The sequence below is a fragment of the Falco punctatus genome (genome assembly GCF_963210335.1).
Source record: "Falco punctatus genome assembly, chromosome: 2".
NCBI classification, from domain to species: Eukaryota; Metazoa; Chordata; class Aves; order Falconiformes; family Falconidae; genus Falco; species Falco punctatus.
This window is the reverse complement of record NC_137581.1, coordinates 70,671,376-70,685,414: the sequence shown is the minus strand read 5'-3', so window position 1 is coordinate 70,685,414 and position 14,039 is coordinate 70,671,376. Positions and strand designations below refer to the sequence as shown.

At 39.4% G+C, this 14,039-nt stretch overlaps 1 protein-coding gene across 15 annotated transcripts in view; it reads right to left on the bottom strand.

Annotated features, from left to right (window-relative positions):
* Window positions 1–14,039, bottom strand: part of INPP4A (inositol polyphosphate-4-phosphatase type I A) — a 130,471-nt gene that overhangs the window by 25,755 nt on the left and 90,677 nt on the right. For 6 of the 15 annotated variants that reach the window (XM_080377279.1, XM_080377271.1, XM_080377280.1 and 3 more), the window contains 7 exons: window positions 13,625–13,729; window positions 12,703–12,811; window positions 9,775–9,849; window positions 8,269–8,452; window positions 6,683–6,901; window positions 5,255–5,531; window positions 1,655–1,687 (listed from right to left, as the gene is read on the bottom strand). In XM_080377279.1, coding sequence (XP_080233405.1) covers window positions 1,655–1,687; window positions 5,255–5,531; window positions 6,683–6,901; window positions 8,269–8,452; window positions 9,775–9,849; window positions 12,703–12,811; window positions 13,625–13,729 — 1,002 coding nt within the window. Of the gene's footprint in view, window positions 1–1,654; window positions 1,688–5,254; window positions 5,532–6,682; window positions 6,902–8,268; window positions 8,453–9,774; window positions 9,850–11,016; window positions 11,035–12,702; window positions 12,812–13,624; window positions 13,730–14,039 lie in introns of all 15 variants that reach the window. The other 9 variants (XM_080377283.1, XM_080377285.1, XM_080377284.1 and 6 more) reach the window with 7 other exon arrangements.

The following is a 14,039-nucleotide window of genomic DNA, read 5'->3' as shown; positions in this document are numbered from 1 at the left end:
CATCCGCGCGCCGGCCCCCGTTTAAAAAGTTTGAGGACCTCTGCTTTAATGTACACTTTGAAATGTGGCATTTTGAAAGGTGGAGGCAGGGAAGAGGGTCAGAGGGAGGAAGGGAGGGAAGGAGGGTTGGATGGAGAGGCGGAGGAAGGGAGGGATGCTGGGAAGGCCTATGAGTTCACGGAGTGGACCTTCTCTGACTATGCACTATTACTATTTTATAAAAGAAATAATGTCTTTTTAAGAGAACCTCATACATAAAGCCTGTATAAATCAAGGATGTAGTGTCAGGTGGTAAAGGTTTTTGCTTTCCCCCCTAAGAGTCTCTCTTCTCCACACCAATAAAAATATTATTATTATAACTGTCCTCCAGACCTTGAAAATATATTTTTAGGTTTTTTGTGTTAAAAAAAAAAACACGCTAGCATCCATAAATCAAAGTACTGGGCACCTGCAGTTGCCCTTGGTTTAATTTAGGGTTGCAAAGACTCACGATCTCTGAAAAAGATATTTGTTTATTAAAGTGGTAGCTGCTTTTCACCATTTATCAGGTACCCTGATCCAGTAAAAGCACACAGTCATGTCACATTTGGTTTCAGAGGGAAGCAAGCACTGAGTGCTTCACTACACTGCACCTTCAGCCACTTAAGTTTAAGATGCAGTCTGGAGTATATCTAGGTACCCAGCTGGGGTGACTTGATTGCTTTTAATTACTCCCATCGTATAAATAAATAAATAGCATTCATTTATGCACCATTCATATTTTGCAAAAACTGAAGTGATGTTCCAAAAATTAAAAACCTGTGGAGCCTTTCACTGATTAATAACATTTCCTCAGTGATAGAAGGAAACAGGGCGGACAGCTGAGAAGAATGTTAATATACTTTGTGAAGAGGAAAATCATACCTGCACTGGGGCTATATTTCCGATTGGTTTCGCTAAACCCAGGAGCCCATGCTGTAACAGTTCAAAGACTGAACCTTCATTGAACTCAGGTTAAACTGTTCTCAGATGGGAGAAATTATAGCCATCTAGCTGGGAGAGAGTGCTATTACACAGGCATATTATTCAGACCTCGTAAATGCAACAGAAGTGTGCTGAAGGTCAAGGACAGAGGAAAGAAGACAAACAGTGGGATGAATCCCCTTAGATTCTGTATTCTGAAACATCAGACTTGCAGCGCCCAACACTGCTTGGTGTGTTGGTGTGTAGCCACAACAGAGATTTTCCATCATCCTTGTTGATTGCTCCATGTTCTGCTTATGACCCCATTCAGAAAGGCCAGCTCAACAGCACATATGAAATGGCATGTCTGAAATGTCCAAAATGTCAGGCTCCCATAGACTTCAATGACATTTGGAACAGGCCTTAAATCATTGTCACCTATGACAGTCTGCTAAAACACATCAACTGGAGAAACCAAAGAGACCATGAACAAGTGCTCTCCCATACCTGGGTATGAGGAGTTACCAGATACCTCCTCGCACTATTATTTAGGAAATAATAACTTCTCGATATGCTTAGGTAACTCACGTGATATTGCAGAGCACGACCATTTCAAAATGGTCCATCTTTACAGCGAGGCACTTGTTCAGTTGTCAATTACAAACAAACCCCTGCGATTTTCAGAAGAAGCAGAAGCCATGAATGCACATACCTGGGGCAGATTCTTCCGGAGCAGGGCTGCAATCTGCACAGAAATGGAGGGGCAACATGCATGATTAGGGAGCAGCAACACAGTCTAAATATAAGCAACTCAAATGCTCAATGCCAGGGTTCTCAAACACCTCCACTGAGTGAAGAGGAGCTCAGCAGAGATACTCCTTTGCCTGCAGGCACCGAGGGCAGGGGCTGTCTCCTCCATTCCACTCTTTCTGATCAGAGGAACACCTGGATGAGGACTTGGAGGAAACCAGTACCTGCTAGCTCCAGGGCTCTCTGTGGATTACTAGCAAGTGCGCTGTCAATTCCCAGTGATCCACAGGGCACAATTTGAGAACCACTGGTTTAGTGCAATTATAGAATAAGCTGGCAGTAAAGGCTGCTAAACAGAACAGCAAAAGACTAGCAGTAAGTTCAATGCACTTAACAGAAAATTACATTAAGGCACCCACAACACTAAGAGTAATAAAGAAAGAGTACTCTGCTATCTTAGACAAATTTCTGTTATAAAATTTCTGAGATAGTTAACACAAGCATTAGATTGCATATTAAGGGCTGAAACCTCACCAGTGAAGCCTGTGAGTGTCCCACACTAACTTCAGTGGGAGGAACAAGCTGTCAGATGAAAATACACTACAGTGCAATGCAAACAGTAAAAAAAAATATATAAACTCTGTTAGAGCATGTCTTGCATTAATGAAAACTAGTTCATTAAGCTAACAGGATTTAAACTTCTGTTGTTTATATCCAGATTCACTAGTCAATGCATTATGAATTTGAAAATAACAACAAGAAATATAAAATTCAATTGTATGCATTAAAACCATCAGCTAAGCTAGACAATCCGAGATAAAAAAAACTCTCTGTGAATTAAAACTCATCGCATTCATTAAAGAAGCTATATGCCCCCATGTAATTTTAGTAATGAATACCTAAGCCTGTAACAAAAATAAATTTTAAAATAATTTCTTAAATCTCCCTTCTACTGTTTCAGGCAGTATCTTCTTTCACAAACATTCACTTCTAAAGAGATCCTCTAAAGTCCTTCAATAATATTCTACTGTCTCTCTTTTGCCAATTCTGGAAACAATTACTTTCAAAACAATTGCTAGCTGCTCTCTGCTCAGTGTCATTTACTCAAAACTCAGAATTACTAACAGAAAAAGTGTTAGTTCTTTGAATACATGACAAGGAAAAGCTTTAAAATGCTGTGATTCTGAACTTAGAGAAAGGATCTTCTGTGTCAATTGTTCCCATGATCACTTGTGAAAAATGACAGTGAAAGGGAATTCATAGAATCATAACATAGTATGGGATGGAAGGCACCTTTAGAAGTCATCTACTCCAACCCCCCTGCAATAAGCAGGGACATCTTCAACTAGACCAGGTTGCTCAGAGCCCCATCCAGCCTGACCTTGAATGTTTCCAGGGATGGGAGATCTACCACCTCCCTGGGCAACCTGCTCCAGTGTTTCACCACACTCATTGTAAAAACTTTCCTCCTTACATCTAGTCAAAACCTACCCTCTTTCTGTTTAAAACCATTTAACAGGCCAAGGTCTGTGTGGAGTCGAAGAAAGTAACTCAATGGGAAAATTCCCACTGAATTCAGTAAGACCAGTTTTTTTCACAGTATTGAACCTGTCCCTCCGTCAAAACCATGGGCCATTACTTAGGAACTACATCTGATGCTAATGTGATCAAAGTATTCAGCTTGCCCTGGCTTATAAGAAATTTCCCATGTGTAATTAAAATTGCTCATTACAACCTATAAACAGTGTTTGCACCAGATACCTGAGAAACAGGACTTCCTCTCCAGGATTTTTTAAGTTAAATTCACCCAACATTGGTTGACAGTCAGACTTCAGATCTAGTCATTGCACTTAAGCAGCACTGGGAAATGAGGATGGGGCCAGGCTCTTTTCAGTGGTGCCCAGCAAAAGGACAAGCAGCACTGGGCACAAACTGCAACACAGCAGGCTCCATCTGAATATGAGGAAAAGTATCTTGTATTTGAGGGTGAGAGCACTGGAGCAGGCTGCCCAGAGAGGTTGTGCAGTCTCCTTCTCTGGAGATACTCAAAACCCACCTGGATGCAACTCTGTGCAACCTGCTCCAGGTGAACCTACTTTAGCAGCCGTTTGAACTAGATGATCTTCAGAGGTCCCTTCCAACCCTGACCATTCTGTGATTCTGATTCTATGACTATTCCAAGATGCTTTCAGCATCAAATTGTCTTGGGAAAAACTTCTGATATCACCCACCACAGATTTTTTTCTGTTCTTTTTAATATTAAAAATCCACAATTTTACTCATTTTAATCATGTAGGTGCATTGAAGTTTACTGGTAAAATTTTCATGTAAACACATATAAAACTTTATCTAAACTATCTAGCAAATAAAAACATTAAAAGGTATCAAACTGGTAGAAGAAATGTAGTCAAAGATTAAGAGAGAACACATTCTCAAACAAGGACCAACTCTCTTATTCCTTTATAATACACAAAATGTCGGTCTAACTTACAAAAACGTGGCCATTTAAGATACTAAGCAAACCATAAGGAACATGTACAAAGCTACACAAAAATGTATTAACATTTAACTTTTTTCTTGCTTCCTTTTGCTAAGGTACTGCCTTCCACTGCAACATTAACAATGGGATGGACGTGAAGTCACAGACACACATAAAGGACAAAGGGCTGCCAAATGATAAGACAGAACAGGAAGAAGGAAATGAAAACACAGATCAGTCTTTCTAGAATTTAGCTTAGCATACCTGTTCTATGAAGTGGCCAAATAATAGTGACCACATGTAAAGAATGTGAGAATAAGTCAAATAAGTATATATGTAAATGAAGTAATTCTGAAATTTAATGCACAACTGCAAAACTGTCAACCTAAACTGATAAGGATAACTTTCATTCACATGCTCATGGCATTATGTTGGATTCAATTCAGCATCCACGTTACCTCAGATTTTGATAGGATTATTCTGCTCAGAGGTTGCACTGCCAGTTCCTACCTTCCCACCACAAGAAGGCTAGCTGTGTGCCTCAGCGCCACAGCTTTTGACAATTTGGTTTAAAACTTGCTTTAAACTCCAGTAGGTTCATCCAAGTTCAGGTCAATCTAATGGGACTGCCTGTCTGCTCTCCTATGCTTTGGCAGCCCAGCTGGGACCATTAGTGTTGCAGTAGTGCCTGCACTTCTCTCATGTTTTATTTCTCTTTTATACAGGCTCACTGTAATAAGCTTTGATTGCTGCAAAGAAGCTGAAGCCAACAGAAAAGCTACCAGAGGTGGTGTCTGACATATGCTAACCCAAACACCTGTTTTACCAGCTTAAAACACCCAGCGTCAAAACTAAATGCCACTGTTATCAATGGATTTGGCAATGATTTCAGTGGGATCAGGATTTCAAAATAAGTAATGAGCTTAGCAGCTCCCAGCATGCCACCAGCCCTTTCTGCCTGACAATCAGTGTTTAACACCACCACTGAACTAAAAACACATGGAAGGATGTAACGGAGGCTTAGGAATGATGCCAGCACACAGGAAGGGAGCAGCAATGAGAAGCAGTGTCTGGCATACGCACTTGTCTTTCTGAGAGAATGGCATGCACAGGATGGTGTGGATGAAGGTGGTGGTGAGGATGATGAAGATGGTGGTGAGGATGGTGAGGTCTCATTTAAATCTTCTGGATTTATCCAGTAGGCACGAGTGTCCCGATTACCTTTCTTACTAGTACAGCTGACGTCACACTGGAAAACATCTTCACAGCTGTCACTTTGCAAGCGCTCCTTCTGGAGAAGTTTGTCCACTCTCTGTATAATACACTCCAGACTTTTGTCAACATTCAACCAAACTTTCTCCTTAAAAGAAAACATTTATTTCTCAATTTAAAAAGCGACATTGGGTAACAAATCCCTTGGCAATATGCTTCCTCCTGTGTTTCTAGTCACAATTCCTCTGTAAAGTTTCCTTTAGGCTATGTGGTTCTATTGGCGCACACACAAATTCTGGATATATAAACAATGTATCCCAGCATATCAACAATATGTAGCAGCACGACTTGCATGGTAAATTGCAAAACTATATTCTAAGCAAATTTGCTGAACAATTTTAAGTGCCCCTTCCTGCAATACTATTCCAATTTCCAGTTGGCACTATTGTTTATTCTTGAAACTCATGTTAGACATAATAATTGCATACAATCACATGTATTTTTTCCTATATAACTCAGTGAATTACAGATAAAATCACTGCATTGTGTTACTATCTAAATAACTGAATTGGCTTTATTCAGATCTCATTACTGTGAGTCTTGACTGTAAGTCAAAGTACGCCAAAACAATCAAAATTAGCAAGGACTCACTTCCAAGATGAATCGGATCTCATTGCAAAATTGGTATTTCACAATATTAATAATTATTTTAATTAATGTCAACTAATTTTGAGATTTAATTAACTTCTGTTTATATTACACAATGACAGAATTTACACAGCCCAATTCTCATTTCAGTTGGCAGTGTGGTAAGGAAAATCATTTAAATACTTTGTGTAAACAGTTTTAAAATGCTGTTCATAAACAAAACAGAGATGGACTGCAAGTTCTAAAGATTTAGATGAGAATAAAAACCAGAAAGGCTGAATTGTATAGCTAACACACACAAAATATGCTTTATTTTGAGAAGTCTAAAAGCTCTTTGCAGTGCGGTCAGTTTTTTTACTTTAAAAGATATTTACTTTCCCTTGGAACCAACTTCAGATAAGTCATGCACCTACTGTCATGATTTCCGCTGTTTAGGAGACCTCAAAATATTTATTGAGGCCTGTTTGTATCCCTGTGCCAAGGAGCAACCGAGCATAGAATAGAGGAAACATCTTTGGTAGTTGACCAATAACTCCAAAATACTCATCCTATGCATATCCTGAGCTTATAAACAGAACTGATAAACAAAAGAACACAGCAAACAAAAACTACAAAGAAGAAAATATTCATCACTCCATTATGCAAACATACCCATTCCTCTTCATGCCAATCCACCTGCAGAGAAGATCGGCTATTTCTTCCTGTCCATCTGGCCACAAGTGTATCTTGATCATTCCTCAGCATCACTTGCTCCCCTTCTCCAGAGGTTGGAGATGCTTTTGAAGCTATGTAGTCTGGCCTTGCAGCATTCAGTCCATGTATTGAATTTGCCAACAGCTTGCAGTCACAGACTGTGACAAGTTGCCGGGTCTAAAAAGCAATAACCCCCCCATGTTTTAACAGCTTTTTATTATTCTGTGCACAATTTATACTATATTCTTTTGCAGAAAGAAAAAAGAAGTAGTCGTATTCTGTAAAAGAAACTAACCATTGCTTAGGAGTCTCTAAGGTGCCTTTTAAAATAATGTTATGAATGGCCTTACAAAGCAATACAGGATACCAAAGCACAAATGGCACATTTCTGAAGTCTGTACTACTATGTTAGCCTTGCAATTGTTGAAAATTTCACTAATAATTCTGCATTTTACCTTTATTTGTACTTCACTCTCCCACTGAACAAAAGCTTAGAACAATGTGAAGATATTTTTATACCTCACACAACAGCTGCCACACCAGAAACCATGCTTAACATCCACCATCCTCTGAAATCGTAACAAGACTTAAGAGGAGGGCTGAAGATACAACCCACTAATCAAAGCAACTTGTTCCCTGTCTTATTTAGTGATGTTGTACTAAATGATTTCTGTAAGTTATGTGAATATGAAAAGTATCTGGCCTGTGCGTCTATTAAAAAAAAGAAAATAACAAACAAGCCCTTACTATGTTATATATACACATCATCCAGCTGTAGAAAATCCCACAGATCAGTTATATATACTCTACTCATTTACAATGAATATTAAAATAAACAAGACATTTATATGGGGTCACATTATTTTTTGCACTCTACAAAGTTGTATGCATATCTTCTCCACTGGGACAATGTATGGCAAGCTGGTTGGCCATTACTGCCATTTACAACCTTCAGATCTGCTTCAGGGACAGAAAAGGTCAGTAAAACTGTATTTGTTTCTTTGTCCCTGTAAATAAGACTGCGTTCAGCTGTGGGTGCAGTCTCATTCCTGTTATCACCCATAGAGAAATAACTGATTCATATCACTATAATTCAAGCAAAGGCTGTGTCACTATTATTCCTTACTTCACCAGCAGAAAAATACATTACTGTTTCATTAACTTTTGCCTAGTGGCTGCTGCTTGACAGATGACTCAGAAGAACATTAAAAAAAACACAGGTGGTTATGGAGAAAAAGTTGTAAAAGAAAGTGGAGAATGCATATTTCTGGAATATGATGAATGAATAGAGGGAACCAGAGGACATTGCTCTCCACTGCACTCAAGAGCAGGTGAAGGGAAGAGTGTGAGAAGTAGGAGACAACCTAAAGAAAAAGCAGCAAATTTTAAAGGCCAGTCTGATTTTGCTTTTTCTTTAAGACTGTACATGTTACAATACACTACTGAACAAGGTAAAATAAATGTTTCAAAAAAACTACTAAAGATGGAGAGAGAGAAAAAAATCCCACAGTGTACTTCTGTGTGGAAACGTATTATTCTCTTACCTTGTCTGCTAGGATGGCAAGTGTTCTTTCAAGGCCATTAGCTGATCTATCCTTGGCAGCTCTTGAGAGCCTTTCTGCATAGTAACTGACTTGCGTTTTCAGGGTGTTGATTTGTGCAATAATTTCCTTTGCTCTAACAATGTCCTGTGGGATGTATATTATAGACTGGGAACTTGTGGAAGTGCTGAAAAACAAAGACTGGTTTTAGGGGGCAAACTGATCTAGAGGTACACACGTAACAGTGGCATGCTGGGGAATTAATGGCACACAAAAAGATTTTACCTAAGCTAGCAGTCAACACTGAAAGGCCAGTGGGCAATTGCACAGCAGGAACATGATCCTAGAGCCTTCTCTGCCTTTAGCTGAAAGCATTCGGTTGCAGATTTGCCCTTATGCCAAAGAGCTGTGGGCAGAGCTTGTATACCAGAGGGACACTTTTGCTGAGGAGAATGTGGGTGATTTTACCGTCCAATACAGAACCACTGTTTTCAGAGACAGCCTACCCCACTCTCCCTCTCCTTATAACACAGACACTTCATTGAGGTCAGGTTTACAACCCTGTTTTACCACATAGCTACTAGCTCCACGAAAAGAAAATTTGCACTCCTAATACAGAAATGCCACTCAGATCCATAATGCAAACACTGTGGTATTAACAAAGAATCCTCCTGCTCACACATCCTTTCCTCTATTGTGGGCCCGATCCAAGTGACACCAGCAAAAACAATGTTATGATATATAAAACCCAAAGTGTATCTCCAAGCTAATCCATGGACTCTGTCCTTGGTGTAGCTTTTGTTAGCACATGCTTACTAGACTGAACCAGGGACAGGATACACCTGTCCCTATTATAAACTCAGCTGTAACAATATAAAGCAATACCAAATTTGGCCTTTTCCAAGCAGTAAGTGAAATAAACTATACCAATGAAACATCTTTATATTGTGATACTGCAGCTCCTTTAAGACTGCTTACTTGGCAGTGGAGTAGAACAGTTTATGTCCTCTAAGCTTAGATGTTTACAGCAGTTGCTTCTCCAGTCCAAGACAGACGCCTGGATTCCCTCTGTAACTGCTGGGGAGAGAACAGCACTTCTGAAGGGGGACTTAATCCTATCTGAGAAGCTGTTCATAAAAGCTGCCTTTTAGCTTAGAAAATTACTTTAAGCTGAAATTGTGCTCTTAGTTAACTATTTGGAACGAATCCACTACTACCTCGTTTGCCAGGCAATTTGCTGTTTTCTTCCTCCCAGTAGTAAAGCTATGCAAAGACCAGGCCTTTACATCAGCTCCAGCTGTGACAACTGTGATGTCCATTCATAATGTGGCATCAAGCATGAGGTGACACCAATTCTGTATCATCTTATTTTTTTTTCCCAGTCATGAATGGCTTCAGCATAGGAACAGCACAGAAATATCTACTGTTTACACCAATCTCAGCACTGTTCAATGGGAACAGCTACGCTGAGAGACTACACAGAGAGGAGTTTCTTTTCCAGTCAGTTACCTCAGATCACAACATCCAAGGAGTGTGAATTCCTCTGCTACCCCTAGAGCAATGCTGTTAATTTCTGCAGCGTATCTGTGAGGTAAGACAGGAGGGTTGAGTGGGGCATGCTTTAAAATCATTGCCACAAATAACGATTCTTGTCTCTTAACCAACATTAAGGCAAGTCCCAGTGTCTGTCTGAGCTCCCTTACAAGAGAAGATGGGGGGATTTGTTTTCAAAGGATATAATGCAGAAACTTGAAAGAGTTTCCTTATCTGTGTCCCTCTGGTCACCCACCCGTGTGGAGCAGAGAACAACCACTCCACACTACTGCTACACCATATAGCAAATTAATCTCAGCTTTTAGGACTTTCCCTGTACATGATTTGTGCTCTCTATTGACTGGTGATGTTAGTGACAATTCCTCTGAGCAATTTCTTTCCACGACAGTGTGGTTAACATGCATAAAGACATATTTGGCAGGAAAGGCCATGCAGCATATTGAGATCTGATTTAGAATTATTACATTTTTAATCACAAACATTTGCTGGGATGATCAGGGGGAAAATTTATGGTGTAAAGTTCACATATACTTTCCAACCTGCAATTGCTTTTTCAAATGAACAGCTCTCATTGTACTATATCAGCAAACCGTAACACAGCCTTAAACTCTCAGTGAATTAAGGTTCAACCTTTAATATGAGTAATTCAGAGCAGAACTTCCGCACGGCTGAACCATTAAGTAATGTTCCCTTTTCATAGCACTGAACACCACAACATGGAGAAAAATAAACAAAAGTTAACTGAAAAATTTTAAATGAAGACATGGGTTACAAAAATATAAACCATGCCCAATCTATCACCATAAAGATTTAAAAATACATCGTTATCTTAATTATCTTCCATCTCTGGCAGAAAGTTTCTTTCTCCAGACAGTTTTCTCTCAAAATAACAGAGAAAAAGATGTAAAATTCTTGTGTTATGAACTTCAGCTTTCTAACTTATGATCCGAGAGCTCCAGGCAACTAGCTGTTCATTACAAACAAACATTGCAGATGAAATAACATTCATTCACACATCATGTTCTACAAAGCAGCTACAATTACTTAGGGCACAATTAGGGATGCCACGACGCATGACATTAAAAAGCCCTGCACACTTTAAAACACACCAGATCTTTGCCAAAGAAAAGGAGGAAAATAAAACAACCCAAAGAACAGAAACCCTCTCTACAGAACTATCAGAAACAGAAAACTCACCAACACTCCTCATAACTGCTAAAAAAACAAAAAACCAAAATAAAATTAGCAGATTGTTAGCAAATACCAAAAACAGAAAAGAAAACAAAGGATGTTTGGGGAAATAACTGATTGGAGTCATTTTTTCAACAAGGCAGGTACATAATGATTAAACTTGTAAGCAAAAACCCACAGATTGCCAGATGCCCATGTGTTGTTCTGGGGAAATGTGGATGCACCAAGCACAGTTTTACCAATGAAAGGAGGAAGAACTGAATGATACTCTGTAACACTGAAACTGAGGCGATGGATCTCAGTTCTACTATACTGGTTTTTATGATAACATAGAAACACTTAAAGGAAAGTTATTCTTCCAAATGTTGAACCTGCAGTTTTTATGGACCCAGAAGGAACAGTTCTGTAAAGCTTTGAGGAAAAGTACTGGACAGAGATTAAGCTTTCTCATCAGCTTAATTATTGGCAGGTGGGGGGAGCTGGGAAAAGATGACACAGGAACTTAAGATATGGAGTGAGGCCCACTTCAGTAGCTAAGCTGATAGAAGGAGATTATTTCAGAAAGCAATACTGGTATTAAAAGAACAGGAAGGGCAAGCCTAGCATACCAGTGTTTCCAGGTTTACAGTTTCCTCTAGTCCCATTCTTGTGTAGTCTGTAAGTCAGGAATAATTACACTAGGCATACTTTTGTACCAATCTTTTCATCAGTACACATCTGATGTTGATGCTGGTATTCACTTGTCCACTGACAAAATTAATTCTGCAGTTGGCAGAGCATTGCTCCCGCGTCACTCCCTCCTCCCATCAGCTACAAATCCTACAAAATCTTTCTTTGGAAGTGCATTATTGAGGTCTCCTTTTCCCTGGCTACAATGACTCCTTGTCGTGCTGCTCTCATTGTCCTTAAATTCTCCATACTGCAGCAGAAGTAATGCAAACCCAGACATCATCTCTTCCTTGGAAGCTGGAGTCAGTACCATGCAGGTCTCTCCTTTTAGCATATGTGACCTTCCCAATTTCTGCCCCTTCCTCTAGTACATACGGTTGCACTTCCAGAGAGGTCACTAGATGGTCCTTGACAGGACTGTGGAGGTCAAGCAGCCTGCCTGCACAGCAGAGTGAGGCCAGATTCAGAAGCCTGATCTGTGCATAAACCTGTAGGTAGTGCAGAAGAGCCTCCAGCAACAGTCCCAGAACTAAACCAAATTTGTCAACAAGGAATTTGCCTATCAAGCACAGCTGTTGTGTACTTACGAGAGTTCAGCAATAGGACCCCAAAGCTATGAGGGAGGTGAAAGTCTCCCAAAAATAATGGGTTGAAAGCATGACGCAGTGCAGCTGAGAAGGTTCTACAGACGAATTTTCTAATCCACAGTTAGGCAGAACATAAACTCAACACCCAAAATACCTAAACTAAATGAATGAACAAGTATTCAGGAAAACTAAAGATTTCACTGAAAAGACTATTAGAAAGGACCCATCAGTAAACACATGAGATATGGTAATATACAGGAGAAACTTTTTTTTCCCTTTCATTCTTTGGAAAAAAGCATGGAATAGTCTTCACATTGTATAGTAGAACTACTGAATGAAGTGCAACAAAAACATAGAATGGAGTGATTGTCCAAATCATCGAGCATAGACCAGGAGGAAAAGGCACAAAACCAGCTGACACAACATTTCTACTTACTGTTTCTTTGCCTCTTCAAATTTATGCAGCTTTTTCCGCAAGCCACCCGATTTAAAGCCTTGACAATGAGCTGCTGGTGCTCCTATGGTGACTATGTCGTAGTTCTGATCTGGGATGGACAAAAAGGACTTACAAATGAAAGCCTGTCATCTTTAATGTGGACAAACAATCGTGAAAATTCAAAAACAACTCAAAGTAATTTTTGTAAAACTCTGTGCCAGTGTTTTGAAGGTCATAGAAAACAATTTGTTTAGAGGTCTGGGAACTCCATCAAATACTTTTGTGGTGCAAGATCCATACTTGAATGCACGTTCTCTGTTTCTTAATCTGGAAGACTGACAGTGAAAAAGAAGCCTTGAACATTGGTCTTTATGTAAAACCTGTCATTACAGGAATCCCTCACATGGATACATGGGATGAGTGTGCGTCCATGGTTAGTGGGAATTACTATTAAAAGAAGGGAAAACCTAGGTTATTTATGAAGAAACAAGCCTGATGTGAACAAACTGTTGTGATTTTGCATGACCACACATGATGGTTCCAGAGAAAAAGCACACAAACTTAGCAACAAACAATGGTCAGAACCTTTGCTATTCTGCTACAATTCAAAATGACTGAAAGGGATACAGCAGCTTAATCCAATGTATTTCCTAATACAAGGGCTGACTTGTGTCACCTAGGGTACGATGAAGTCCAGAACTTAGTTTTGCCACCTGCAGACTAGCAATAATTACACTTACACCTCTTCTTTTGTAAACAGATTTAGAATCTGAGGATAGAAGGTGCTACAAAAATGCTAAGTAGCACTAGTACTACAGAGCAGTAGTTTGTAAAAACTTGGCTATATGGTTGAGGATGGAAATCAAAAAATGGAGGCAAAGGTAACAAAATAAGGTGAAGAAAGAGAGAAAGAAACAAATACCTGATCCTCCATCATCCTGGACTCTCATTCTCTGTATATGTAAATTCGTAGGAACAAATTCCAATTTTTTATCAGCTTTCAAGCTACTGGCTTTAAATGAAGGACCTGAGAAATGCAGGAGAAAAGCAAGCATAAAAACCCTCTGCTTCTGCTTATGCTAAAACATTCAAGGGACTTCATTCATCATTTGCTATGTGCTGAAAGTAAAGCAGAGAAAAGAAGAAGATATATCTTTCTGTTACTGTTTGTAATTGTTCTCTACTGTCAGGGTAAAATAAGAGCATGAATAAAGCAAACATTGCCAGATCATTAGCAAGCTCACAATAAAGAAATCTAACAACAGTATTTTTTACTCATCAAACTAAAAAATTCTGGGTTCCCAATTTCAGAGAAGCACTAATAATCATGGTTGAGA